The sequence below is a fragment of the Clavelina lepadiformis genome, chromosome 1 (genome assembly GCF_947623445.1).
Source record: "Clavelina lepadiformis chromosome 1, kaClaLepa1.1, whole genome shotgun sequence".
Taxonomy (NCBI): domain Eukaryota; kingdom Metazoa; phylum Chordata; class Ascidiacea; order Aplousobranchia; family Clavelinidae; genus Clavelina; species Clavelina lepadiformis.
The window spans coordinates 11,403,166-11,430,566 of record NC_135240.1 but is presented as its reverse complement, the minus strand read 5'-3'; the positions used below and the strand labels follow the sequence as shown (position 1 = coordinate 11,430,566).

The 27,401-nt window shown below is 36.9% G+C and overlaps 4 protein-coding genes across 5 annotated transcripts; 1 reads left to right on the top strand and 3 right to left on the bottom strand.

The window, feature by feature from the left end:
• Positions 1-406: 406 nt before the first annotated feature.
• On the top strand, positions 407-4,072 carry LOC143464243 (alpha-1,3-mannosyl-glycoprotein 4-beta-N-acetylglucosaminyltransferase A-like). Its single transcript, XM_076962152.1, has 4 exons — positions 407-1,283; positions 1,778-1,993; positions 3,270-3,535; positions 3,826-4,072. The coding sequence occupies exons 1-4, from the start codon at positions 753-755 to the stop codon at positions 3,872-3,874; spliced, it is 1,062 nt and encodes a 353-aa protein (XP_076818267.1). The 5' UTR covers positions 407-752; the 3' UTR covers positions 3,875-4,072.
• On the bottom strand, positions 3,898-8,825 carry LOC143464217 (GA-binding protein alpha chain-like). 2 transcript variants are annotated; one of them, XM_076962149.1, is made up of 9 exons: positions 8,654-8,824; positions 6,917-7,077; positions 6,559-6,676; positions 6,270-6,382; positions 5,757-5,921; positions 5,598-5,693; positions 5,398-5,498; positions 4,916-5,144; positions 3,898-4,815 (listed from the first exon to the last, which is right to left on the bottom strand). In XM_076962149.1, the coding sequence occupies exons 1-9, from the start codon at positions 8,742-8,744 to the stop codon at positions 4,630-4,632; spliced, it is 1,260 nt and encodes a 419-aa protein (XP_076818264.1). In that variant the 5' UTR covers positions 8,745-8,824; the 3' UTR covers positions 3,898-4,629. The 2 variants fall into 2 exon arrangements, with proteins under 2 accessions (XP_076818264.1, XP_076818265.1); XM_076962150.1 differs by having other exon boundaries at positions 4,699-4,837; positions 8,654-8,825.
• Positions 8,826-16,075: 7,250 nt separating this feature from the next.
• LOC143466278 (uncharacterized) lies at positions 16,076-18,447 on the bottom strand. The gene has a single exon (XM_076964943.1). The coding sequence runs from the start codon at positions 17,158-17,160 to the stop codon at positions 16,342-16,344; it is 819 nt and encodes a 272-aa protein (XP_076821058.1). The 5' UTR covers positions 17,161-18,447; the 3' UTR covers positions 16,076-16,341.
• Positions 18,448-24,104: 5,657 nt separating this feature from the next.
• Positions 24,105-26,307, bottom strand: LOC143444125 (uncharacterized). Its single transcript, XM_076943251.1, has 6 exons — positions 26,185-26,307; positions 25,740-25,874; positions 25,438-25,611; positions 25,060-25,187; positions 24,554-24,704; positions 24,105-24,371 (listed from the first exon to the last, which is right to left on the bottom strand). The coding sequence occupies exons 1-6, from the start codon at positions 26,228-26,230 to the stop codon at positions 24,202-24,204; spliced, it is 804 nt and encodes a 267-aa protein (XP_076799366.1). The 5' UTR covers positions 26,231-26,307; the 3' UTR covers positions 24,105-24,201.
• Between the last annotated feature and the right edge of the window lie 1,094 nt (positions 26,308-27,401).

Below are 27,401 nucleotides of genomic sequence, written 5' to 3'. Positions count from 1 at the left end.
CCCACGGATAATTCAACCCATGGACGAATCAACTGACTGACGAACAGAGTATTCTTGTGGCAGTGTGGACTTGTAACCAGTGGTATAGGTGTATTATATTGCTGTACTGGCATTGCATAATCTAATGTGGCTAGGCTATCCAAGATGTAATGGGTGGTCATTGAATTCTGTCACAGTAGGCTAGCCTGTATGGGCTAATGAAAGCATTTCAATTCTGATATAGAGTACTATAACAAACGCCTGATTACAAATTGCGTAGACGTTTTTGTAAACGGGTTAAATCATCCGTGAGTTGAATCGTTCTAAAATCTAGATGGAAAGGTCCTGGGTTGTACCGTCCTGGGTTGAATCGTAAGCCGTTGAATCGTCCGACCACCATGCATAGATTGTATGAAATAAAACAACCCGTATTTACCTGATTAAAGCATAACCTGACATCGATGTTTTCTCTGGAGATGAAGAAAATTTAGCGTCGACAATCTGGCTCAGACTTTAATCGATATCAGGCGGCCTGTTGGCATGTTACTTGTCAATTGCAATCTACAAGCCAAGAGCTGTAACGTCGCGCTTAACCCGTTATAATTATGTGGATAGACAATAGATCAAAGAATTCTTTCCTTCCTCTGCCACGTGCGCATCGTAATCGTAGCTAGATATAAACAATGCAGAACAACTGATTTATATAGGACCACAACGTTCTGGCCATAAACTGTTTGTATCTGTTTTGCGCGATAAAATAAATCGTTTGCAAAATGAGTAGCAGGTCAAGGGTGGTACTGTTGAAAATAGGAGTCGTAGCTGCAGTCCTTTTGTTGGTGGCGAATTACTTATTTCTATTGCAAAATGTGGTAAAAAAGATCAATAAACTTGAAAAAAGTTTGCCTGGGAAAGAACTGGCGAAAAGTCCGGCTCAAAATGAGAGCTATGAGAGCGATGGTAGCAGAAATATCAGAGATCATTTTCCCGCTTTCTTCAAAAACAATTACAGTCGGGTGGAACCACCAAGCATAGTTGCCAGCAGCTTCGACGTTCAGCCCAAATGGGTTCGTGGCAAGTTTAAGAAACAACCTCGATTGCTTTTGGGCATACCCAGTATAGCCAGGAATAATGAGGACTATCTGTTTGAAACATTGACTCTACTTGTAAGGAAACTGTCAGAAGAAAATTTGAACCAAACTGTGTTTTTGGTCTACATCGCCGATTCTGATGAACGGATTGGACTCGATCGCGCACACAGAATACAACAAAAGTTTCAAAAAGACGTAGATGAAGGCAGAATAATGGTGAGGAGATATCTGGATTACGTAGGAAATGTTAGAAACTTGCGGATTATCATAAAGTAGCCTTACATACCACTGACATTAGCCTACAAATACTGCTAAAAGTTACTTTTGCTAAATAATCCAGTCGTGTAGACAATTCTCCGCAAGGGAAGGAATTATAGATTAAGATTAAGCTGTTTACTGACACCGCTTAAGCTAATTTCTTAAACGAAATATTAATATTAAATTTCCATAAAAACATCAGTTATTTTATGTATATAAAAGGCATCACCATTGCTATTTAAGCTTAAACATTCCGTGCACACATAGTCTGAAATTAACCAAACCCTCAACCATAGTCCATAACCATGCATTCGGTGTTCCGCAGCTGTAAATTTTATAAGCTATGTATATGATATTTCGTTTATTCTTCTCTTTTAATTGTTGCTGCTGATAATTTTATTCATTTCTTGTTCAACAGAGATTATTATCTCTATTTTTATCACATTTTCCAGCTTATTTCACCTCCAAATGTGCTGATGCCGGACTGGGAAGATAAATTGTTTCCGAACTTTGGCGACTCAATAAGCCGCGTAAAATGGCGATCAAAACAAAACTTAGACATGAAATATTTGATGAATTACATGATCAAGAATTACGACCCGACTTATTTTCTGATGATGGAAGACGACGTTGCCCCCGCTGATGAATATGACCGATTGATCTTAAAGGTGAAGTTACGTGGATGGTTTGAACCAGAAAGTTGCTATATTCTTGTAATGTATATTTATTACACTTTTATTCGTATAACCTATGCAGATAGCAATCGAAGGTACAAAAAGTTTTATTGAATAATAGTGTAAATTAATGTTGGACTGGTACTTTAGGGGAAAGTGGCATAACGGGACAACTTTTTCAAATTGGGATTTTTCAAATTGGAAAATTGTGTTGCGTAATGCTTCTTGAGGACTATACAAACCACCACAAAAATGAAATCCACACATTTTAGTACTTTTACAAAATGAGTTCAAAAATTTGTCATTTCATCCCTACCTTAAGTCTAGTTTTAAAATATGGAACATCCAGTTTTTTCAGTGGGACACCTTAAGTATAAGAGAATTTCATAGTTTATCGCATCTTTATAACTTATTAGTAGCCTAATATTGAATACGTTACTTAATAAGTAGGTTAATTTTTTGAGTTTGCAGATATAGCTAACCACCTGGTATAGGAGTGTTCAGTTCAAAGATATTAAATGGAAACAATTAAGCACAATTCACAATTTGTTTATCAACTAACTGTAAGTATTGGCTGGCACTTTTGGTCAAAATCCAAAAAAAAAATCTCTCTTAACCTAGTCTGAGATGATAGGCTATCAAACAATTTCAAACTCCATAAGCTATAGTTAGCCCATATGTAACATATTCTGCCTACTTTCTTTAATAGTTATTTGTCGTTTGTCGGGCGTTGTTTGCTACAGATCGTCGCAAAAATAGCTTCAGACAACAGCTTCACTTTGATTGTTCTCTTCTTTGGCATTTTGAGCTTCCATCCGGTGAAAACTCTATAAACTTTCGGTATCTTTATAAAAAAAAATAAAGCCCAGGTGGCACTATAATATGTAGGATAGAAATAGCCTACAAAATTTTAAACTTCAAAGATGTGTAAAAGGATAGTAGTTGAAATTAACTCGATACAAAAACGTATATTGGATAACGTAGCCTATGCGTTTTGGATACGGATAGATACCGGTACGCTCCCTTGCATCATTAGCAATTACCTGCAAGCTTCAAAGACATAGCCCCACGACTCAATGGGTTGAAAATTAGCTTTAACTTCTTTTTAAATATGAAGACCTGTCCTTCGTTCTTTTCCAAATGACAATATTGCTCTGTTCTAACATGTGCGTAAACCCACCTTATGCTACTTAACCCTACACTAAGCTCATTCCGGGGTGGTTCGTCCTAACTTAGCTTATAACTATTAATTGGTAATTAAAACTCCCAGTTTGCTGCGGAAAAACCGACCGACCAGTGGACTTACTGCGACTTCACACGGGTCGGGGGTGCAGGTAAGCTCTTCCATCGGGACTCAATGAGAGACTTCGCGCTTTTATTGGAAATATTTTGGAATGCTCAACCACTTGACTGGCTTTTGTGGGATCTGGTTCGTGGCAAAAAATGTGGTTATTCTGATAAAGGAGACGAATGCAAAGAAAAAAGAATGTTGCTGATACGAAGATATACACGGGAAATTTTTACACACAAGGGAAAGTAAGTGCTAAATGTTGGCAACAAAAATTTGACTTTAGTTAATGCAAATGCGCATTATTTTATTCATTACGACGTGTCGTGCAGTAAGTCAGTGGTAACATTCTGCTATTGCCACAGTAAATGGTTGAATATAAGATTGCTGTAACAGCTAGCTGTTTCAAAAACTACTAAACGTGTAAAGTTTCAACATTCAACTTTGGCCTATTACACAAGATTGTTGGTACTTGGAAGCACATAGAATAATAAATAAAACATTCTCGTAAAAATTTTTTATGTTGCAACGTACTCAGGGTATCTTCTCGTGTGGTGTTTGGACTGCAAGCAAAAGAAACACGATGATGATTTAAACAAGAGGCCACGCGGAAAAAGTCGCCTTTTTATTGTGACGTTACAAAGAATGTGTAAAAACACAACATGGTCGTTCATGGACGGACTGTAAACCGTTAATGCGTGCATTAATACCGTCGGTTACTAAGATGTAGAGTAAGAACAAACTGGGACATTTTAGAAAGTTAAATAAAATAGCGTTTGAACAGGCATGGGGGTTCGAGATCAAGTTCTAATTTCTAATCAAGTTCTCATCACTTTCTCATTCTGTAGAAATGGCAAGACAAAAATTTCATTGATGACGTGCTCAAATGTATTTTCATTCCAAGGAGAAGCTTTGTAACTGAACGAGGCGTGTTAGAAATTGCTTACAATGCAAAATAATTCTTCCGGGCCAACTGTTACAATAAATGGCATATTTTTTTGCATAAAATCTCTTCGATCGAGCATTTATCAATTTCATGGGGTTCAAAATACACTGCGCAAATTCTTTGTAAAATTTAAAACATTTACCAATTTGCATCAGCACATCGTGAAGATTTACACGAATGCTTATAAAGCTATTTACATCTTTTCAGCATCAGTGACAGCTCTCCACTCATCAGAGATTCGTCTTTTTTAACCTTCAGCCTCTGTTCATGACGATATTTCTTCATCCGTCAGGCAAAAGAGGTTCTTTTCTTTTCGTCTCTTTAGCTCTTTGTTTCAATTCTCTGAAAACAACCTGACCAAAGACTCTGTCATCTTCAGGCGAAGTCAAATCAGCTCTAGTCATGATTACCGAGCACATTTGCACCGTCTTGCTGGTTTGGATTATGCAAGTATTTGTCAACTGTCCGTTTCCGCCTTCGCTCAGCACAATCAGTTACAAGTTTGTCAAGCTGGGCTGCGTCAAAGCCAACCAGCTCCTTTAAGTTACAAATGAAGCGGTAGACGAAACGTTTTCCGGGAACCTGTGACAGAATTTTTTCAAAACTGCAAACATATTGATTTATGTACAGCCAAATTACAAACGTTTGGATATGATATGAAGTACTGGATATTATTACCAACCTTGCAAAGAATCTCGCTATCGTAATAGTATCGGAGAGCTCTGGAAAGCTTTTCGTAGTTCATAGCTGGTTTGTTTTTTCTCTCCCCCCATTTCTGGGCCACCATCTGGGGGTCCAAGAGTTTGAATTCTCCACAGTTACCCACCCACCTTATATAATCCCTGCAGTCTGCATCAGTGAGCATCTCAAGTAAGAACTGCCACAACTGTATCTGGCCGTTGTTGCCAGTTCTGTGATAAAGCAGCTGAGTAGTAAGCTGATATTTAATTCCCAAAATAAATTCAACAATGAACCACACCGAAAAACTTCAGAAGTGTTAGCGTGTAGGTAGGGGTTTAAATGAAACCAACAATTCTCGTATAGTCAAGTATGTACAATACTGTTTTCTTATGACTATCCGCATCAATTACAATGTCTTGAAGAATTTGTGAAAATAAACATTCACATGCGGCAGATTAAGATATTAAGGGTTGTGACAATTACCGGTTGCCAGGAGTACTCCTATCATGAACGAAGAAACTTTTTTGCAGACCACTTTCATCTACTTCATCTTCTGGCAATGAAGCCTGTACTCCTTGTTCAGCCTTAAAGATGTCAATTTTGCAAATAATTGAACAGTTCTTAAACTTAAACAATCGGACTATCAAAAATACCAAACATTACTAAATAACCTGTTAACTTACTGAGGATGAGGAAGGTGTAGTTGCAATGATCACAGGTGTTTGACCTGAAACGCTGTCTGTTGCACTCAACGATTCAAGTGTACCTTCAGCTAATTTCTAATAAGAGTAAAGCATAGCGGTTAGCAAAGATGTTTCTGTTAAGGTTCAGACATTTCTCACCTTTAATAATTCTAAATGTGAACACAACAAATCGCCATAGGGAAATTTCTCTGTATAGTCCTGTCTTGACATGGAGCACAGCGTCTTTCCATTGACATGATAATTTTCTATTATGCTAGAATCAAACCCAAATTCCTTGGCAATCCACACCATCCATTTATAAACCTGGAACCATGTCACAAATCCTTGTGAGCTCAATTTGGTGTATCATAGGTTTTCAATTTGTTTATTTACTGTATGTAACCGTTTTACAATCAGGAGTTAATTAATACAAGAGTTTAGCTCGTTAGAAAAGTTTGGAGCAAAATAGTGCAAACCCAAAAATCGTGTTAGATGAACAGAACCAACAACATAGACTAAATGCTAGCCTAGAAGCAAGGGATCATCACTATTTAGGTCACATTTTGAGTATCAAGGCAATCATTATCCTTGCATTGATTGATTAGTTGCAGTGACAACATAATATCAAGTGTTTTAGCTTTATTGCTTGTGCTACGCATCATCATAAGTTACTTGTGCTTCAGTCCATAGTTCAGGATTAGATGGAATGTCGTGATGACCTTCATTTTTAACAATGGATTTTTTCATTAAAGTCCTCTGCTGAAGATAGCGCTTCACCTTTTTAGCTAAATGTAAGAAAAACATACAATTCAATTTATTGGTCTTGATTCCCTCATATCACAACATTACTTGTGATCTCCCAAAGTAATACTGCTAGCTAGATACATGCATTCTGTTATCACTATATATAGAGACACTTTATCGAACTGAACAAAAGATATGTTTAAATTCATGAATTCACCTTCTAACATAGAAGAGTTTTGGTTCTTTTCTTCTTTCACTTTTGACATTTCAACAATCACCAGCTTCGGAGCATCATTGGATTGCACTTTGATGCTCAGTTCTACTTTTCCATTCATCTAAGAATTAGTAATGATTTGCAATGAAGGAGTATCCCTAAATTGACACCTTTACATGTTTACCAGCTCGAAGTGTTTAAAAGATAAGTTTGAACAACTATGAAGCTGTTTGAAAATATTCTAAATTGCAATAATAAATTTTCCCAAGTTAGAAAACTAACCGGTAGTTTTACTGACATTTGAAAGAAGAACTTAACAGAGTCCTTAATATACGGCAAAAATATGTAAAACAAAAGTAACCTTAATTCCTTGATCAAAAAGACTTGCATCAGGGTCTAAAAGGAACTGTTGAAGATAGATATTGTGCTTGCTAAGGTCAGATTTCCGAAGACGCTTCCCAATTACTTCTCTCAACACTTTCAAAGGTGTTTTAGTGTCGATATCTTGTACAATTACACATGCTAAAAAAATATAACAAAATCAATAACACGGAGACTCGTATGTGCTATAATATGTCATCTATATGATTCCTTAAATATCACCTACTTGCTTCAAAGGAAAGAAAAAGATTAGTAATTAAAACTCAAATAATAGTTGTATGATGTATATCATGACTTGTTCAACGCTTTTTGCAAATCAACTTGTGTAGGAAGAAAATCTACAACTTAAAACTTAGTCATCACAGTTGAAAAATCTGTGCAGAATCTTTCTATTGCACAGAACATAATATATATGTATTTATACAGTATGCATATATATTAAACCAATCACAAACTACCAGCCAAACGATTAGTACCAAACAACATTTTTTCAAAACGTTTCCACAGGAGGTTTGTTCATTGATTAAGTAGTTTTGTTCATTTTTTTCCGAAATTAAGCATCTTAAATGAAAAAGTTAATAAAACAATTCATCCTACATGAAACTGACAAATATGCTATTCAGCATACACAGTCATCTTGTTGCAAGACAAGAAAGCATGACTAAATAGCTAAAGATAAACCACAATGGCATCAAGTAAAAGTGAAAATAAAAGCTCTCCTGTCTTTTCACCAGAAGCTATAGCCTAAATTAGAAACAATAATAACAACGAAAGTGATATGTATTTTTTATAGCAACCATGAAATTGCATCTATGAATAAGCATAACTTGTTGTGTGATAATCCTTTTCTGAGTATCAGGTTTACATAGTGGAGTGCAATGGGTCCAGCTTTGGCGAGAGCCATTTCATTAATAAAATTTCTCCTTTAATCACACATATATCAAGTTTACCTTAATAAACCATTTAATATTGTTTAGGCATAAGTAGACTAGCAAATTGACTGCCGTTGATCAATGTAAAATTGCACAACTATACAACCTACTTAAAATAATAGTGCAAATAAACCTAAAAAATCCTCTTCAGAAACTATCTCTTGATGCTTGATAAACAGAACAACAAGCAAGCGATCTTGTTTCTCGATCAGCCAATTATGTTCTTGACTCATGGTTATTGCTTTATAACAATGCTGTCTGGAGCTGTCATAGCATTGTACTTAATACAGTATTACCATGGTTATGATAGCAGTATAGTCGATATGAAGTCATAAGGGACAAAATGTGAACCATGCACCAATGACCTCCTTTGTAAATATGGTAGAGTTAGCAAGTCTTTCTTGGACCTCGATGTCTGGAGCCGGTTTTCAATTAAATTTATTTTAAAAAAGTGACTTTTTTCCGTGCAGTTTGAAACCATTTTAAACACAAAATAAATACGCAATGTACATAATTTAAACGTTGAAAAAAATAAGGATTATGTTGGGAAAATTAAGGAAGTGTTTAAACTTGGTAAATACTTTTGCACTAAAAATTAGTATATTTTTGCTCATTTGTGGCACAACGCAACTGGTCAAAAAAGTCATGGGGCCCACCTTAATTCCGGATCTGCCTTTTCCATTAATTTGGTTGTGATTGTCATTTTATAAAGCTGATTACTATCTGCTGGCAAAAGTGTGCAATTTTGTATAAATATGCCACCCATAAACAATAAATTTTCATACCTTCTGGATTGAGTAGAGTGACTGAATGTTCCTTCAACACTGTCTTCGATTGGCCAAGATTAGTTTGAGAAACATGATTGTTTACACTCATTTTTCAGATATCCCTACAGCCTTATAAACAAGACATATTTTTAGCTAGTGAATGTACTAACATAAACCTGTAACAGCACATATATAACCTTGATTTTTAAGTTTATCTTGACATGCACCCAATGACTGCATGAAACAGGTCAAGTTTTAAACCACCTCTGCTGTGGCTCGTTAGCATAGTTTGTGAGGGCATTTGGCTCACAATTATGCAGCTGTGTTTAACACTCCAGTGCCCTGCACGCCATTAACAAAGTTTGCTCCTGTTCAGTGTCAGTGGTCCTGGTGAACAGTACCAAAGTCGAACACTACAGTATAAAAAGCAAATAAAAAATGTGAACATCCATCAGAACTTAGACAGTGCCACAGAGGCTAGGCTGGCTTGGTAACCGGCATTCGAGCAATGAAGAATCATCACCAGTCGCCGTGTAGTGACGTTCTTTGCGGTTGACATAAAAATGCGTTGTACTTTCACGGATAAGTGCGCCATTCGCTGCCACTTCTGTACTTGCACAAATAGACCCTTTATGATTTACCGCCGCCATCTTTTTTTTTGCGTGGCAAGATTTTTTCAAACGCCTATACTTAACAATGGAATGTCGGTCAAGGCCACACACAGCAGCCAACCCGAATTTATGGAAAAGAGTTTTATTCATTTTTTTTGGAACATTTTCTTTAATTTACTTTAACTTTTTTGTTTATCCTGGTGACTTTGTGAAGTACACTTTGACTAGCATGAGTTACAGAGAAGGTCGTTTTATAGTTTCTGATTTTCCGAACGCTGAATTTTCACTTTTAGTTGGCGTGAATTCTGTGTGGTTTTTGGGAAGGACAGTCACCCTTCTCGAGGAGTCAGAAGTTTCAGTTACTATGTATTCAGTTCACGATATGCGTCACGATGGGAAATGTCCACCCACTTTGATTCTTTTTTATATTACAAACGTTCTGGGCAATATGGTTAGCCACATGTGTCAGAATTCGCTTCTTTCAATGCGGTCGTAAATTACGTACGAGTTCACAATTTACGAACGCAAAGAGGTGGGCAGTTGGTACTTTGAAAGTACCTTCGTTTTTGGAAACATACTGGTTAAAAATATGAAATAATCTTGTGAAAAGTACCGAATACCTGGACTGACCGAAATTTCTTGAAAAAAGTAACTCAGTACTATTGTACCGCGGTGCTGCCCACCTATGCAAACGCGTAAGTAAGATATTTTGCCTGGCCGAGAGATTCATAATCGCAATTTATGCAAATTGTCATAATTAGCTCTTATTCCTACGGAATTACCGTGCATATCTGATGATCTTATAACTTTATTAGTGCTTTATTTCGTGTGTTTGACGATAAGCGCTGTACTATATTTTGGCCGTGTTCGGTATACACAGGGTTGCCATACCGTCCTTATTTCTAAGATTTGTCCTTATTTTAAAGGTCCGTGTCTTAGAAAATATTTTTGTCCTTTTTTCTAAGAAATGTCCTTATTTTCACTTGCGTCTTTATTTTCGTCTTATTTTTAGTGCAGAGGTTCGTATTTTGGGCATTTTGACACCTTTAGTATACCATTTTGTATCAAAGAGATACCAAAATTAAGAACATACAGATATTGTCTCGTTTTATTTTAAGAACATTGGTTGCTTTCTCCTGTTGTGCACTGTTTAAGGTGGTATTCGTCTTTCGTTTCCTAGCCGTGCTTATTTTTGAGTTGAGACTGATGGCAACCCTGGGTATACACCACCCGGTTTCGATTACTTCCGAATTACGTCATTCGTATATACTTCAGCGTTTAACGCGTTAGCTCTGATATTGTAAGTCTGATTGATATTGCGAATCTTTAATTTACAGTCTACCGAATGCAGCTTTATTCTGTGCTCTGGAAACAGTAACCGTTTCGTTGAGAACCAATAATAAATAATTATATAAGACATTGAGAGTTTGGTTTTGGTACTGTGCTTAACTAGACTTAACTAGACTTTCAGTGGTTAATGAATGCGCTATCAATGGAGTTAGATTGGCGAACAATCGATCAAGCAATAATTATATATAATATAATAATCAATAAAGCAATATAATAATTACCAACAGTTCACAATCCCTACAATACTCCCAGTTAGCACAATACCGCGGAGCTGCCCACATATATGCGAACGTGTAAGTAAGATATTTTGCCTTGCTGAAAGGTTCACAATCGCAATTTACGAACGCGTAGGTTTGATTTTTTGGCCTTGGCGAAAAGGTCATAATAACGCGTTGATGAATCACATATGCATTCACAAATTACATGCACGCTGAATTAGCGTGCAAAAAATTAGCTGTGTTGGCCAAACAGCTCACCATTGGCTCACCTATACACGCTTGTAAATTGCAATCGTGTTGACCATTTGGAAACGTGTGTTTTTGTCAACGCGTATACGAATTACGAACAGGTTTCCAAATACGTATAATAATTACTAATAACCCCTTAAGCCAACAGAGCTATATTTTTACACGATAGTTTAGCGTGCAATTTATGAACACGTTGTCATGAACCTTTCGGCCAGCCAAAATATGTTATTTACGCGTTGGCATAGGTGGGCAATACCTCTGTACTATACTACCGTATTACTGTACCGCGGTACTTTTTCAGTACTGAATAAAGCAAATTCTGATACACATGGCTAACTATAGGGCAATAGATTGTAAAGATTTCGCTCAGGTGAGTTGCATAAAAAATCCTTTACGTGATAAAAAAAATTTTGAAAATGTATTGCCTACTTCTTATTTTACAGTGGTTTAAATCCTATGCACTGGGCTTGTCCGATATGACGTCTAGATAATTAGTCAGCGAAGAATCTGACCTAAAATGCGTAAGAGTTAAAAGTCTAAATTTTTTTCACAAAGGACCAGATAAGCATGAGAACTGAAGATTACGGGCCGGATTGCTACTTTGTTCAAGAGACTGTACAGTAAGCTTATTTGTGGCACAGTGAGGTGGGCTTGACAAGCCAATCTCGGATCTAGCCCGCGAGAACTGATAATTTAAAGGTTTTCTAAACTGGACACGCATTTACAAATCTAGGAGTCAGATATAACAGATAGGCAGAATATCTCAGGAGTTAGATAACTTATACAAATATATGTTAGGACTAATAGTACGAATCTACTAACAAACAGTCTCGAACAAGTTAACAACTACAGTATATTGATAGGTCTTGGCCTATATTTTAGCAATCATATGAAGTCATTAGGCTATAGCCTATTTATAATGACAAACTTATGCTCATAACAAGCAAGCGGAAAGTTTAATGCTTCATCATAAACTTTCATCATTAATTTTTTGGATGTAGGTCTATATACTTAAAAATATTTTAACAGTGGTGATAATTTATTATGCGAACCACTTTGGTTTGTTTATGCCAAGAAAATTTTTTAAACATTGTACTTACTGTATTTGTAGACTACATTAATGCCAATCACAGTTATTTCACATTTGATAGAAATCGTATAAGGAGAGATTATGAACAGGCTACCGTTTCTATTGACACATAGGGAAGCTAACGGCGTCTCCAAACTGTAAGCAAAGATACTAATAAACTAGACAATTGACGTATTTAGTAAGTAACCTTGAACACATTGTTTTTTTTACTTATCAATTTTTGAATTGCAAAAAACTCTTGGACCGCTATATATTAGCTATAGGTCACTTTTTCCAGAGTTTTTATCCAACGTAGTAATGGTATGATGCGTTGTGCAATTTGTGCTTCATAAAAGGATTTGGTTGATATAGATATATACGGTATATACCTATTGGTTACCCAGTTAGACACAAAACTCGACAAATTGCAACATAAATTTCCAGGTTTTTGTTATGCATGCTGAAAATTTTTTTTTAAAGATGTTCATTTACTACATACTTTTATATCATTATTTTTATATACTGTAAAATGTAGATAATGTAGCACTTAATTCATAACACAAAGTTTGATTGCTATGAAACCGCCAGGGGGCGTTATTGGTGCATGTCAAAGAAGTTACTTTTTAAAGCAAGTATTGGAGGCAATTAATTTCTTTACATTGTTGAACAAGATCGTAATGTTCTGCTTCTAAAAAAAACGGTGTAATTTTTGTATGGTGTTATATTGTCTTTTATTGTGTACACGGTTTACGAAATAAAGGTGTATTAGGTTTCTGAAACGTCCTTAAAGATAAATATGTTTGTTCGTACCTTTAATTATGCAAAATATAGCCAGAGTTACGTAATAGCCAAACGCAAGAACTTGTTAACGAACTATTTCTTGAAATGGCCAACTCTCAGCGAAGAGCTGTGCATTGATATTGTTACGTGGTTAAGTAATCTCCAATCAGGTTTTATCCATGAAGCGTTTTTAGCTGTGTTGTAATGACTCGAGTCAATGCTTGAAATGACTTGACTTGACGAGACTCGAGTCTCGGAAAGTAACTAGACGTAAGTCATTAAATCTTATTTGTTAATTTATTGATCAACTGAATTACAGACATTTGATTTCGTTGCGAACGATCGGTTAAAGGTATAGCCAATGACATGACTTGATTTGACTTGCATTATATTCTTGACTTAACTTGATCCAATTAGTAATTTGATCCGACTTGATTTAAGTCAACTTCCCAAATAGACTTGACTCGAGTCTTTAAAAAATGACTTGGTTATAGCACTGATTGTTAGTGCTAGTTTTGAGCGTAGTTATTGTTTTTATTTTGTACTGTTATAGAGTTGGCAACAAAAAGGAAAAAGTCTAGGCTAAAAGCAAGCAAGCAAGAAAAAGCAACAGAGCCATTTTGCTCTAAACTTCAACACTTCATAATATTTATTGCTGGTGCGATGAAAACAGAAAAAAGATTGTGATACTTGCGCTAAATACTTTCTAGTCGAGGACGGTGCTAATTGTTGTTTGTCGCCGTGGAAAGTCCGCTTGAAAGAGACTATCACTTTAACCTAAAAGACAAATATTAGTTCACATGTAGGCCTAAGTGTTGTCACAAATGATTACGATACGTAATACTCTTTATTAGAATGGTTTTCACTGGAGCAAAACAACTGTGTTTGTGACCAAGCCTGAAAACGAACTGAAGAGCAAAAACCATAGAAAACTTCATTATACATCAGATATTTTGGGTGTATGGCCCCAATCACGTGCACGGGTATTTAAAGAAGTCACGCTGTTTATGCGTTGCAAAAGCTTGTTTTTCTACTATTTTGGCTCTTTACTTCCTTTTGCGTGTTCGTCATTAGATATTATCTTTTAGTTGTGATTTTATCGTAACTTCGTTAAACGTATATCATAGAGGTTAATCGGTAAATTCAATCACGGACGATTCTACCAATGGACGGTTTAGGCAATTCGATCGAAAGACGATTTAACTTACTCATGTTGGTTGGGTCGTCCTGGGTTTAATCGTCCAGGGCTGAGTTATTTTTGGGTTGAATTTAGTCTTGCAGGAGCATCTGTAATATGCTTCTCAATTGAGTTGGACGTTACACTTAAGTTTTATGCTCATGGAGCAAATCGAAATCATTTTAGTATCTCAAGTGTTTTTCGTATTCTAAACTACATTTTAAGAGTTTAAACCTAGCCGCGACAATAACTTGCGTCATCGTTATTGTGTCTTTTGTTGCGTAAATAATCATGACGTCAAATTGACTAATCTTTTGTTCGACGTAGCAGGGGTGAACGCTGGCAAACCCCGGAGCAATCTGGAACAATATTACAGCATAATCAGAGAAGTGGTCAACCAACATTTCATGTAGCTTTTATTGGATCAGTACTACAAGCAACAACATGGCTATTGCTTGTAATGTTATACCGTACTGAATTGTCCTCGTCATAAATGGCATCATTCGTGCAAACAACACAGTTTCATTTCCGCAAACGTTGCACGAAAGATTTTACGGCAAAATATCTTGAAATAGTATTTTCATATTTATAGTTTGAAATTCTGAAACAAAATCAATAATGGCTTCAAAATATGTTTTCAATGTGAAAGTGCTGTCTGATTATGAAATGATTTTTTATAGACTCGATGGTCAATGAGCTAATAATAAACTACAGGGAATTATTTTAGAAAAATAATTGAGTAAAGCTTTTGATTCGTTGAACTATTTTTCCTGATTCCTGGTCCATTATTCACAAAAATAAATGTTAAAATTTTCCAATTTTCCTTCTCTTTTTTACCATTTCTGTTTTCTTGCAAGATTCATCTATTTCTAGCGCTGACGATTGAAGCTATATGAACGCAACTGACTGACGTTTTTACCGCAACAGATACAGAATATCAAGTTCTTTTTAAAGAATAATTGTTACATTTTTAGTGAGTTATGCTTTCATTAAAATTTTTATTGCTTTATGTATATTGATTGTTCGTCAGTTGACACAAGCCGCTACGTATCAGTTTTGTTAGCACTGACATTAACGGCATTTGCATACGTGCAGTAATTACCTTTACTAAAGTACAACAATAAAACTTAATAGATTACGTTAAATTATTTACTATACTTCTCGTTATAGCCTTTTGTGGTTTACATAAAGGAGTCTCTTGTTATAGCGATCGTTTGTTAATCGAACAAAACAAGGAAAAACCAACAGGCTGTTTGAGTACCACGAGCAGCCCAGCGTCACGACCGCAGGTGTGTCATCAAGGAAGTCTCATACCCAACAGGCTTGTTCTGTCCCATACAGCAAAGGTCGTATCTTCGATTTTGGCCCTATCAAAGGATAAACAATTCTGCGGCAATATCATTTTGTATTAGTGACGCGAATTACACGAAATGAATTGCCTCGGGTTTCATTTCGTTAGTATTATCTCCATCATATGGCAAAGGCCTGCATTTAGCCGATGGGATAATAACTTTTGCGGGTTGGGTTTAATCCAGTTTGAAGGCATCTAATCGATAAAACCTTTCTGTTTTGCTCGGATAAACTGCCTGAGCGTTTGCAATACACGAGAATATAGTCATAAGCCATCGATAGTTCAACATCACAAATATGAAAGGGTTTCCCAAAACAATAATGTTGACAAATGTAACCTACATCGAATCGATCGGCGCACGTCATTTCTACGCGACGATTGGATACAATTTCCTGTAAATCGGGTCATCTTAAAACGGTGAAACTGCTCTTATTTTATTAATACTTCCTGGCGGTCTTGCGTGTTAGCGTTTGACAAGTAACCTGAAGTTATTGCTGTCACCAACACATTCGTAATATATAAATAATGTACTCTACACCTAGTCTAACCACTTCGGTAACCAGGGCTCGAGCGATGAGAAATTATCGCCGGGTTTAAGTCTTGCAAACAGTTTCCTCTGAGTATGACGAGTAATATACCATATTTCAAAATATGTAATGTAGTTTTGAGCGTTACTCAAACAAAAACACAGCACAACGGACTCAATGAAAACACAAAAAACTCCATCAATTATGTTCCATCAAATGTTTAACTAGAAATTGCACCACCTTTCACTCGTTGCAATCAATCGCAAAAAACGTAAAAATAACACAAAAATAATAAAATGAAAACGAAGGAACCATAGTTAAGTTAAAGACAATAGAAAAGCGCCCAGAAATGAAATGGTAGAAATTTAACAAAACTATCTTGTTTTCCCAACATTATAACAACGAAGCCTGATGCCGAGGCTATTTAGGCTGCTGCGCCTTCCCTCTCTCGCTTTTCTCCGCGTCGGCGCTTTTAGGGAATCAGTGTTCGTGTTTTCTTCTTCACTCCCATTGTCATCCTGCTCCACAAGGGTTGGCAAGACACTGGAGCCGGGTACGTACCCGGATAAGGGCTCGGTTCCGTTTTTGACGGAATTAAGGAACTCTACCCACTCGTCCCGTTTCTCCGGTGTTGAGGTTCGAAGCGTCACGACACTAGTGCCATCCATGTCGTCGTTTTTATGCGGAATTATTCTGAATGTACAATCGTCGTCTTCTATGCTTCCGTTTTGGCCATTATCTTTGCTAGCGGCAACCTGGTTAATTGATATTTCACAGTTGACCAGCTTGAGATATGCGGCCGGTTTGGCGTACTTTTTATTGGAGTCGTAAACAACCACGTAAGGATTCACGGCTTTGGTGTACACGGAAACTTTTACCAGTTGCGTTCGGTTTGAACCGAATGGTAGATTCCTGTTTCCAGCCGCGTTAATGTCAACAGACGATGGTGGTTTTTGGAAAGCACCGTTTTTTCTCGCGCGTTCGGTGCGCCTGTCGATGTTTCGCAACATGGCTAGTCGGCTGTTGACTGCCGGAACTCGTGGCGCAATGATAGCTTCATTTGCCCAGTTGTGCTTACTGGTTTGGTTTCCATGTAAGGATGGCAGTCCAGAACACAGAATCAAGGTTTCGGTTTTAGCTTCCCCAGTGTAATTCACAACTGGTAAGCTTGGTGACACGTCAGTTGGTGTCATCGTTTCGATAATCGCAATATAAAGATCTCGTTCAAGTAAATTTTATGATAACGTCTGCAAAATAAAGCACAGAATTATTAGAAGACACATTTTACAAAATTTTGAAACAGTCCTGATGATCAGCATATATCGTCTGCCTCTATTAGCTACACAGCTACACGTAATTAAATTAAATACAACTTGTGAAACCAAATCGGTATTCCTATATGATTTTATCTGATGCAAGCCTGAAATCTAAGACATTTTATTACCTAACCGTTTTGAAAATAACTATATTTCCTCGTAGCTAAGCAACGCAGTCCCTTGTAAAGTACTGTACGCGGTGGTAACTGGTAAGGTTAGAAAAAATGCCTAGTTAATTAGGATTAAATTGATAAGATTTAGATCAAAAGACATGCTTACACAGGTTATCATGTAACGTAAAAACTTTCAAAATAGGTCAACCAGCAACCGAGAAAAATAGCTTCAAATAGCTAACTTTTTACGATGAAATAGTGTCAGACAAACGTTTAACCCAAGCATTATTAAATAACACTTATCACAACTGCAGTTGCTCTGCTAGTATTATCTTTCGTCGAGCTGGTGTTTTATTTTCATGTACATGGGACACAAATACAAACTAGCTCTTTTAACCGTTTTGATTTGCTACCCAGACATGACCGTTGTCGCAAATATGAATCATTAAACCTCAACACTTGCTGATTTACGTTTCTGAATAAGGCTAAGTACCTTTTTTCTGACGTGTCACACGAAAAATAATGCTCAAAATCGAAACAATTGTCACCGACCTCGGTTACGTCATTATACCTTAGCCCCTTGACTGAACTCACTTTCTCACCACGTGCTTTGTGTACAAATGAGTAACAGAAGGCATTGCTCCGAGTATATACGCAACACTTTTTCTCCTGACGCTTGTCCTCTCCTTTCTTTTCTGTTTATCAAGTTAAGCCAATCAGAGAGAGAAATGTCTGCTTGGAGAGGTCGTTTGTCTCTTCTTTCATGACAAATCACTCTACCCACACGCGCCTCCAAATGAAAAACCTTCCCTTGTCTCCTTAGAATCTGCAAAGTGACGCGATACAAGACGTTTAAGTCAATAACAACAGGCCGTAACCAGATCTACTCTGACCCAATTGTTGCTCTGGTTGAACAGCGTACTTGTTTCCCATCGATGTGCACTTCATCGCATGTTAAGCTGTATGTTTTCGTATTAATCAATATTACATCATTGGGAGAGATTTCCGAAAACAAACCCATGCGTGTAGGTCATCATGACTACAGATTGCCGGGAATAACAAGCGCGTGGTGGTACCAAAGCAACTACATAGGATTAGAAAGCAAACATGTCATGAATTCAATCAAATAAAAGCGACCACATGTGATGCGACAAGCATGTGATCATGAAATCATTGTACGGTTTTTGGTTATTTTCCAGGAAAATCACGCCATTGCCTTACAATATACCAATTAATACATTGCTAATCGTCTAATTTTCTATGAAGCATTGTTGAAACATTTCTTTCTTGTATCCGCATACAGGTTGGAATTTTACTAAAAAATTTACTTCTTGCGCATTCAGTGTTGAGAGCATTTTGTGTTTCTTTTTACTCAAAAGTATGACTTTATTTGAAAACTATGTATAACGCACAGTACAAAATGATTATTTTACACTTCTAACATGTTAATTACTGATTTCAAAGTAATATTGCGAAATGCGCTTACTTTCCGCGAGCCACCAGATCAAGTTAAGACATGTAATTTTGATGGTTTTCCGCTGTCAATATTTCGCCGTTTTCGAAGTACAACGTGGTACTTCATTTTTCACGGCATATTAACCCCGTTGTCATTTGTTCATCATCGGCTAAACAAACAGCTTTTAACTATAAACCCTGTGCCTAGTCTATTTATCTTCCTATTTATCATTTCTTTGATTTACTTTTTTATACCTGTGCATCTTATGTGCAAATGTTTTTTTGCTGCCAAACAGGTTGCGTAAAAAGTACTTGCCTTAACGTACAATATTATGTTAAACTGATATTCGTTCTCCCAAGCAGGACGTGCTAAACTAACCCAAACACGCAACCAGTGTCCATAATTAAATTACACGCTAAACACGCCTTCTGGTATTAGTTGTATTGTTAACACTAACAATCGGTCTGCTGTTTCTGAGACCTGAATCATACGACTGCGAGATGAGTCCACTCGTTCGCACGGTACGAAAGCAGGTTCTTCAAAAAACAACGTTGTTGAGAACGAAGCGAACGGCACTTCAAAGTGATAAACGACTTGCATCAGGTTTGTTTCACCTAGAGCTGGTGGTGACGCAAGAAAACGACGTCGCCTGTAGCTAAATATGTCTTTTACCAATAAACTAGTCATAAAGCTGTCATGGCGCTGTGATTCGCACTGCAACACCTGTACAGCAAGGCTAAAACCATCCAAACTGAACAGAAAACAACCATGAAGCTTTCGAATCGTCTTGTTCATGGCACTGCCTCGACAATACCAACGCAATGCTTCCGCATACCGAGTGTTACTGCGACGTCATACAGAACATCCAGCATTGAATCGTGGGAATAGTATAAGAGGCATTCAGTACCGGAAGCATATTGTTCCTCAACGTAGGCCAGCAAACATGGAAAATCTCTCAACGTTAATTAATCAATGACGCAAACATTGACGACATTCATGACTTGTCAAATATTGTTGGCAAAAGTGTAAAAAGGCATAGCTCTATCCCGATATTCCGTTATAAGTCAACGTTTTCTGTTTGTTAAAAACAATGTGAAGAGTTAAATACGTCATTGCGGTTAAAGCATACCGCCTAACCGGAAGCTAATAGTTCGATAACTTCGGTTAAAGCGAAGTTCCGTTTCCGAATTCTAGTGGTGTTTAATTAACAGGAAATCCGTTGCTAGTTATCCTCTTCCGCTACAGACTGCAGTCAATCACAAAATTACAGCCTAAAATGTTTCACAAAATTAAGGGCGGTTTCTAGTCGGTACACTAGGCCGGTAATTTCTAGATATTTCTTTCCGAACCCACTTAAGCCAAACTTGTTAATACGGGCGTATTATGAGCTGTGCAAGCAACACTTAGAGCTGAAGTTGGTATAAAAACTACTTGCCAGCAATCAGCAACTATCATTAACAAAAGTCTTGCGATAATACGTTGGTAAACTGCAATTAAATGTCTGTGTCTGAGGAGTGTATCACAACACTTTTCTGATTGGCTATTCTATTTACAAAATGGCAACAATAGCGTGTTAGTTCTTGGTTTACTTGCATATAGGCAACGGGAATGAAAGGTTGATATGATTTCTGCAAAGTCGAATATAAGCGTTTCGATCGGGAAATACTTCTGAAAAACAGTACAACTGGCAAACGAAATCTCCAGGTCTTAAACGCTATGTTCGAAGCCAACCAACCAAGCACTGTACAAACTTATCTGAACTTGCAGAAAATGAGCGTGATGAGCAATGTATAACAAGCTAGATGGTTAAACTGTACGGCAATAACCTTACACCATATTTCAGAAAGCCGATTGATGCTGTAGCTACCAAGCTAAAAACAAGTCTTTCAATGTTTAACTGACGTTAAACAATGCAAGTTTGATGATGTTTACCACAGGCATTGCTTTTGCGAGAAAAATTTTGCAAGTTGCATCACACACAATCACGATGGATACCAGACAAAGATGTTTTCTATCTATACAGATTTCATGGAGCAGGTCTGTCTTTGACATCACGTGGTTGGTACACAAATAGGCAGAAATTCTATGTCGAAATGTTGTGAATCGAATAAAAAGTGTGGGTATATGCTACGTCAACTGCGATCATAATGCATTATAAGTTACTAGTTTGCATCTACCCGTAACCACTCTGGTATGTTCACATAAAATACGGTGGTATTTAATTACACTTACTGTATATTAGGTAATAACGTTTACACATAGCTGATTGCCGAAATATGCTAGATATTGCAATGCTGACTTTAAATGGTGGTATTGCGCTTGCTACAAAGGCGTAATTTTAAGCAATATAGGTTGGCGGTGTCATTGCTAATTATTACCAAGTGGTGGCGGTCGTCTGGTTGATGTTCAACCAGGTGCTGGGCAGGGAAGGCGTTAGCAATTACAGGCCATTGAAGCACGCTCTAGAGACACGGTTTGGATGGTACACGGCTTCGACAGACCTATTTTGCAAATGGTAATTAAGGTCCATTTCCCTTTTCGTGACTGTTTCTGAGAACAAAACAAATCAACGATTGATTTTTAATTAAGGCTATACACCACTTCTAAACAAGTTGACATATCAAAACAACGAGTGGGCTTTCCGATCGTTTTAACATCAGGCTCAACGATATATTCAATTAACCAATTTAAGTCAATTTCGCAGAACGCGCACAAACGCTTTGCCAGTTGGCTGCAATAAAAACTTCGTGACGGAGCAACCGTGCTTTGTGTCAGATTTGAAATGAAAAGCTACTATTTCGAAATTGCAAACAGTGTAAATTTAATTCGCGACCATAAAATCGTGCAATAATTCAGAAAAACAAGTTAATTGAAAACAACCCCGAACAGGGAAAAATCAATATATCAATATTGGAATAGATTCACTAGAAAAAGATCTTTCTATAGCTTTACAACATCAAAATGACATAAACAGTTTCCTTTGTGTAAATATTCAATGTACGTGAAGAATGACATTTATTATATCTGAAAATTGGTGATGCGAAGAGCAGGCAAGTAATAATATGCCGTATATATACATATACGGCATATATATATATATACATATTGCCAGATCATTAAGATGCTCATAAATAATTAATTGAAGCCGATCCAGCATGCTTTACCCAAGCCATTTTTATTACAAGTTAAACGAATAACTCACTATGACGTAAGTGATTACGAAAATCGATGTAACTGTTTCGCTGTTCTTGGAAATCCCCTCAGTGATCAGGTGATGTACTTCCGGGTATAAAAACTTTTATTATAAAGGAGAAGCGTTAATGCCGTAAAATTTATAACAGCGTTGCGAGAGGAACCGCCTATACTCTCATACTGGAATAATCACGAGACGTAAGGGATATATGACCTTCCATAACTGAAATAGGATTATATGTTTCCAATATTTTAGAAAATTCTCAGAGTTCGACTTATGGTTTTAAGAAAAGCATATTGAGGAAAACTTAAACAAGTGTCTATATAGCGCCTTTAACAACCCTATATCATAAAACTTAACTGAGATTCTTCAGTAGAAGGTATAGTACTATAGCAGGGGTGTTCAAATAATTTCTGGCATGATCCACCACAACCAAACCTGACAACATGATGATCCACTAAATACGAATAGTAAACATATTGGACATGCTTTAATTTTAATGGTGCTTTATTTATGTAAATGTACCCTACATTGTAGGGCCTACAGCCCTACAATATATTTATAACTTTGTAAAAGTCCAAAGTGAAGTGTGCTATAGCTGCAAGATTGTTTCAAGACTACATTGGAAGATTCAGACAAAAAGTTGAAAAGATCCGGATCCGGATCGAGATCCGCCATTTGAACACCCCCGTACTATAGTATATAAAGAAGCGAAAGTCCGGGGCAATGCGTTTGTGCTGTGTGGAATGGAATCAAAATTATTTTTTATCTGAGAAAAATATTTGCATTACTAGCTCGATGGTGATACCCGTAGGGTTGTCCAAGGCCCTTGTATGTTATTAACACAAAGTATATAAGTATATATGATGAAGTAATCTTTCATCATACAATGTCCCATTTCCAGTTGCCTGTAATAATCCAACGCCGACTTCTATGTGCATAAAGACAAACCAAAGGTCGACGATATGTATTTACAAGACTTGTGGTAGAGATGGGTATCCGAAACAGCTTTAAAACCAAACTGTTTTTAATTGTCGGTCGACAAAAATTACATCGTTTGAGTAACTACACTGTTTAAACATATGCTAATTAAGGCGTTTTGTTTTTCTCATAATGACTGTTATTATCACCATAAGGTTAACATACGCCTCTGTGGGAAGACATATGAAAAATTGTTCGCAATTTAGCTATCGAGAGTATACAAAAATATGTTTATGCAGTAGATTACTTAGTAACAAAATTCAGAGCATCTGTTGTAAAGAATATAGCAAATAGTTATCTTATGTAACCGAATGACACGCAAAGCGACCGTACATATTTTCACTTCCTTATTAGGGCATGACAAACAATTACATACATTTACACATCATCTTGCGCTTATTGTAAACGACGCAATATCATAATTCTATATTTAGTGATACCTATTAATCAATTTTGTTAACAGGACGAGAATTCGTTATAAATAAACTTAAGATTATACCATATGTTATCTAAAATGTCTCGAAAGTAGTTTTGACGACACCACGGCAACGCAGTATAACGTTATTTGTTCCATCTTTGCAATAACTTAAACAGTTATCACGTGAAATGCGGAGTTGTTGGACTGGGTTGGATTTGTCCTTATTTTGAATGTATGTGTCTTAGAAAATATTTTTGTCCTAATTTCTGAGAAATGTCCTTCTTTTCACCTGCGTCGTTATTTTTGTCTTAGGGCAGAGGATCCTATTTTGAGCATTTCGACACCTTTAGTATACCATTTTGTACCAAAGAGATACCAAAGTTAAGAACATGAAAATAGTGTCTCATTTTTATTTTTTTTAGGAACATTGATCGCCTTCTCCTGCTGTGCACTGTTTAATAGTGTTCTTGTTTCGTTCCCTAGTTGTCCTTTTTTTAGTTCAAACCGATGGCTACCCGGGTTATCATCCAAGCGACCAAAAACTAATTACGCATACCAATTACCAATACCAACACTTTTTGTTTCGTGTATGATTTAGTATAGGACTGCGGTTGCGGTGATCTCTTTTAGAAATAAGACATACTTATCTAAGACATAAGACATACATTTCTTTCTTTTAATAGATTTAAGTTTCGTAAAATTTTTATCAGGCACATAATTATGTTTTCTTTCAATTTTATTTTCTCATTTCTCATTCTCAGCAGGCTGGCTGCAGCTGATAGTAGAGAGAGTTCCACAGACTGTAATCGTAGTAATTCAGTCCATCGTCGATATGAACCGGGTCAGATGTGGACCAGACGCCACCCCAACGTAATCCGCTGTTCATCACTTTTTGTATGAAACATTCTGCATCGGAGTTATAACCGGCTGAAAGAAAAAAAACATTGCTGTTTGGAACTGCTAAATTTATGTTCGTAGGAGATGATTTTTCAGGCACCACCTTTACAAATTAAGTATAACTGACAAAGAAAAAAACCGAATGTTTTTAGAAAATTTGATGGTTTGGCATATCTTTTGATTAATTTACTTAATCGTTACATGATTCCTACCATACAAGCAATCTCCGTTGCACCATCCGCTGGAAGTATCAAGGTTCATATCAATAGCATGACCAACCAAATGATTGGAGGTTGTAGCAGGTGGAACAACGGTGCCTCCTAATGATTCGTTCTCATCTCGGAATGCGTGTGTCACCCAAACCTTTACGAAACAAAACTACGAGTGAGAAGCAAAAACGCAGCAAAACATTGCTACCAAAAACTGTTTTTTTGCTCGAAACGATTGTAAGTGGTTGCCTCACTGTACTGTCTTTGCTTCTCAACGTGTAGAGTGATATTGAAGTTAGAGTGGAATCGCGGTCGAAACTGTTTTTATAGCGTGAGACGTATTATGCTTTTATTTTAGGCTTAGTGGGCGATTTGTTATACATGTAAGTTATCTAACCTCTCTTGTGCGCTGAGCCCGATGCAGAGAACCTTCCAGGTATAAGCAACAGCACAATAATGTACACTTTTAAAAAATCGCAAAGCATTATTTTTTACAACAACAGCATTACCGTCACACCACATTGTCTTGCATACGTATTCATGTTGTCCATGTACTGTACGAATCCCGGTTCAACTTCAACGTTCAAGCCATTATATCCTTTAATGTAGGTGCTTGAATAACTTTGCAGTGTGCAGGCTAAAAAGAAGGTACGTCATTACAACACCTTTTTGTTGCTTCAGCAAAAGCAAAAAGTTTTAGAAGGCAAATTATAAGAATATAAAAAAAATTATAGCAGTGTGTGCTGTCACTGCTGTTACTGTCAATGTTAGACTCGATAAGACAAAAAAGTCTTTTCCACAAAGTAAAAACAAAGTTAGCTTTAGCAATGCGTTTTTATATTTTGTCAAGTCTATTGTTTCCGAGAAATGAAACTCAACGCGCTTACATCCGCCGCCGCCCCCTGTGCTGCTTGTTGAACAGCATTGTCTGCTCGAGGGACCTCCGCATTTCCCGGAAGAGTAAGATCCGCCACAGTAATTTGAGTTGTCCTGACACGACCCTCCATTTGAAGTACATGCGGAATCACAACAAGACGCCCAATTTTGCTCATCCGATAGGCCTGAAAAATGTTTTGTCCTTTCTTCTCGTTTTTTATTTGTTGTGAGAAGAGAAGAATCTGGTGTGGACCTTACACGACTATCAATGCGCATTATATGATAAAACATTTATGACGAAATCGTTGCTTACACTGAGAACTACAATCGAGACAGCAGCGACGATTAGAATCTCCGTCACAGAGTCCAGTCTCCACACCAGCACTGCATTTGTAATATCTCCAATCAACACAAGTACCACCTTGCAGAGTACAAGACAGATCGGACGCTGCAAACAGTTTTAATCCTTTATAGTATTTTGAATCTCGTACCATTTGTAGTAACTATATTTTTGCAAAACCACCGATTCTCCATCTCCTACCGTGTTAAAATGCTAAATATTCAGAACTTGGAACATGTGTGATGATCGTGGTACCCTAATGGTTTCATGCTCGTATAACCTGTGCTACAAACACTGGCGTATTTTCATCATGTTCCCAGATTATCTACAGCATTTTAGTGCAAACTGTCTCGAAGAATGTGCCGCACTAAACATATCGATTTTACATTGGACATATTTCGAGTATGATTTGACTTACCAAGCACGCAGGATGCGGAAAATAAAAGTATCGTCAGACGCAGCATTATCTGGGGAAAACAATTCCTTGTATAAGCTATAGTTCACCAATTCTGAAATTAGTTTATTTCAGTCTTGTGACAACGCGTTGTGTGATTGACCATGTTTATAGTGATGTGGAGAGTATGTTGAAACTCCCACGATGTCTTTATTTAGAGCGTGAGAGATATTTCAAATGTTGATTGTTGAAAGAAATATTACAATACTTTATAGATTGCTAAGTCAGCAAATTCATGAAGCCTATATACTTAGTGCTGTATGCACGACTACCTTGTAACACATAATGCAGACAAAAACGACTACAAAAGCGTTTCCTTTAAACTTATATTCAATCGCCACTGGAGAATAACGGTAAGTATGTGACATTGAAAAGCATGCCGTCTTGTCAGCCAGCGGTAAGACTTTTATCGTTCGTTTGTTGTCAACTTGCTTATATGACCTGAGTGAAGTTTGTCAGTTGTCTTAGGCCAACAACCGCAGTTATAAAAAGCTAATAAGTTACTGATCGTGTCCACCATAAATATTTGCTTTGGCGTAATAGCTTGCTTTGTACCAAATTCGTTCTGGCTATACCAAGCTAACTGCTAAGTGTTTCATTGCACGTAAAGCTTCATGAATTTAACTTTATGGCTGGTTCTGATGGCCTGATAAAATTTCATCTTGTGAAAGCAGTTGTATGTTGTGTATATTACAATTCCCGTCGTCTGTCTTTAAAATCGTGGGTTTTTTTCTCGTCTGTTTAATACAACGATTGCAAAATCCTAACTAATTTACAGAAAATGATAATTAAAAGAAATGATAACTAAAAGAGCTAAACATGTGTACAGTAATTAAGAACATTACTTTTCTATATCAGTGAATGAAAAATTCCACAGTGCTGTTACGTAAAGGGCGCACTCATTTGCATTTGCTATCGCTACAGAAGCATTCGAAATCTTTATTTATATCATAAGAATAATCTCATGAGTTAATTTCTCATGCGAATTGTATCTGACATTATAATGGAGGCAACAACGCTATCAACCCGGAAGCACTCACATTTTGGGGATCTGCTTCCTTTGTCGAGATACGCTTTTCCACACCACAAAGTTCCGACTGACATTATTGACTGGCCAATTTCACTTCCGGCAACAAAACTTTGGCTTACCTAATTGCTGATAAGAGTTAATCCCAAAGCAG

Coding starts and splice junctions, on each gene's coding strand:
- LOC143464243 (XM_076962152.1), top strand. CDS start 753: ATGAGTAGCAGGTCAAGGGTGGTACTGTTGAAAATAGGAGTCGTAGCT. Junction 1,284..1,777: donor TAGATGAAGGCAGAATAATG/GTGAGGAGATAT, acceptor CACATTTTCCAG/CTTATTTCACCTCCAAATGT. Junction 1,994..3,269: donor ATGACCGATTGATCTTAAAG/GTGAAGTTACGT, acceptor TAAAACTCCCAG/TTTGCTGCGGAAAAACCGAC.
- LOC143464217 (XM_076962149.1), bottom strand. CDS start 8,744: ATGAGTGTAAACAATCATGTTTCTCAAACTAATCTTGGCCAATCGAAG. Junction 6,383..6,558: donor AAACTCTTCTATGTTAGAAG/GTGAATTCATGA, acceptor TCTTACATTTAG/CTAAAAAGGTGAAGCGCTAT. Junction 5,922..6,269: donor AACTATGGACTGAAGCACAA/GTAACTTATGAT, acceptor ACATGGTTCCAG/GTTTATAAATGGATGGTGTG.
- LOC143466278 (XM_076964943.1), bottom strand. CDS start 17,160: ATGACACCAACTGACGTGTCACCAAGCTTACCAGTTGTGAATTACACT.
- LOC143444125 (XM_076943251.1), bottom strand. CDS start 26,230: ATGCTGCGTCTGACGATACTTTTATTTTCCGCATCCTGCGTGCTTG. Junction 25,612..25,739: donor TCTCGATTGTAGTTCTCAGT/GTAAGCAACGAT, acceptor AACATTTTTCAG/GCCTATCGGATGAGCAAAAT. Junction 24,372..24,553: donor CAACGGAGATTGCTTGTATG/GTAGGAATCATG, acceptor TTTTTCTTTCAG/CCGGTTATAACTCCGATGCA.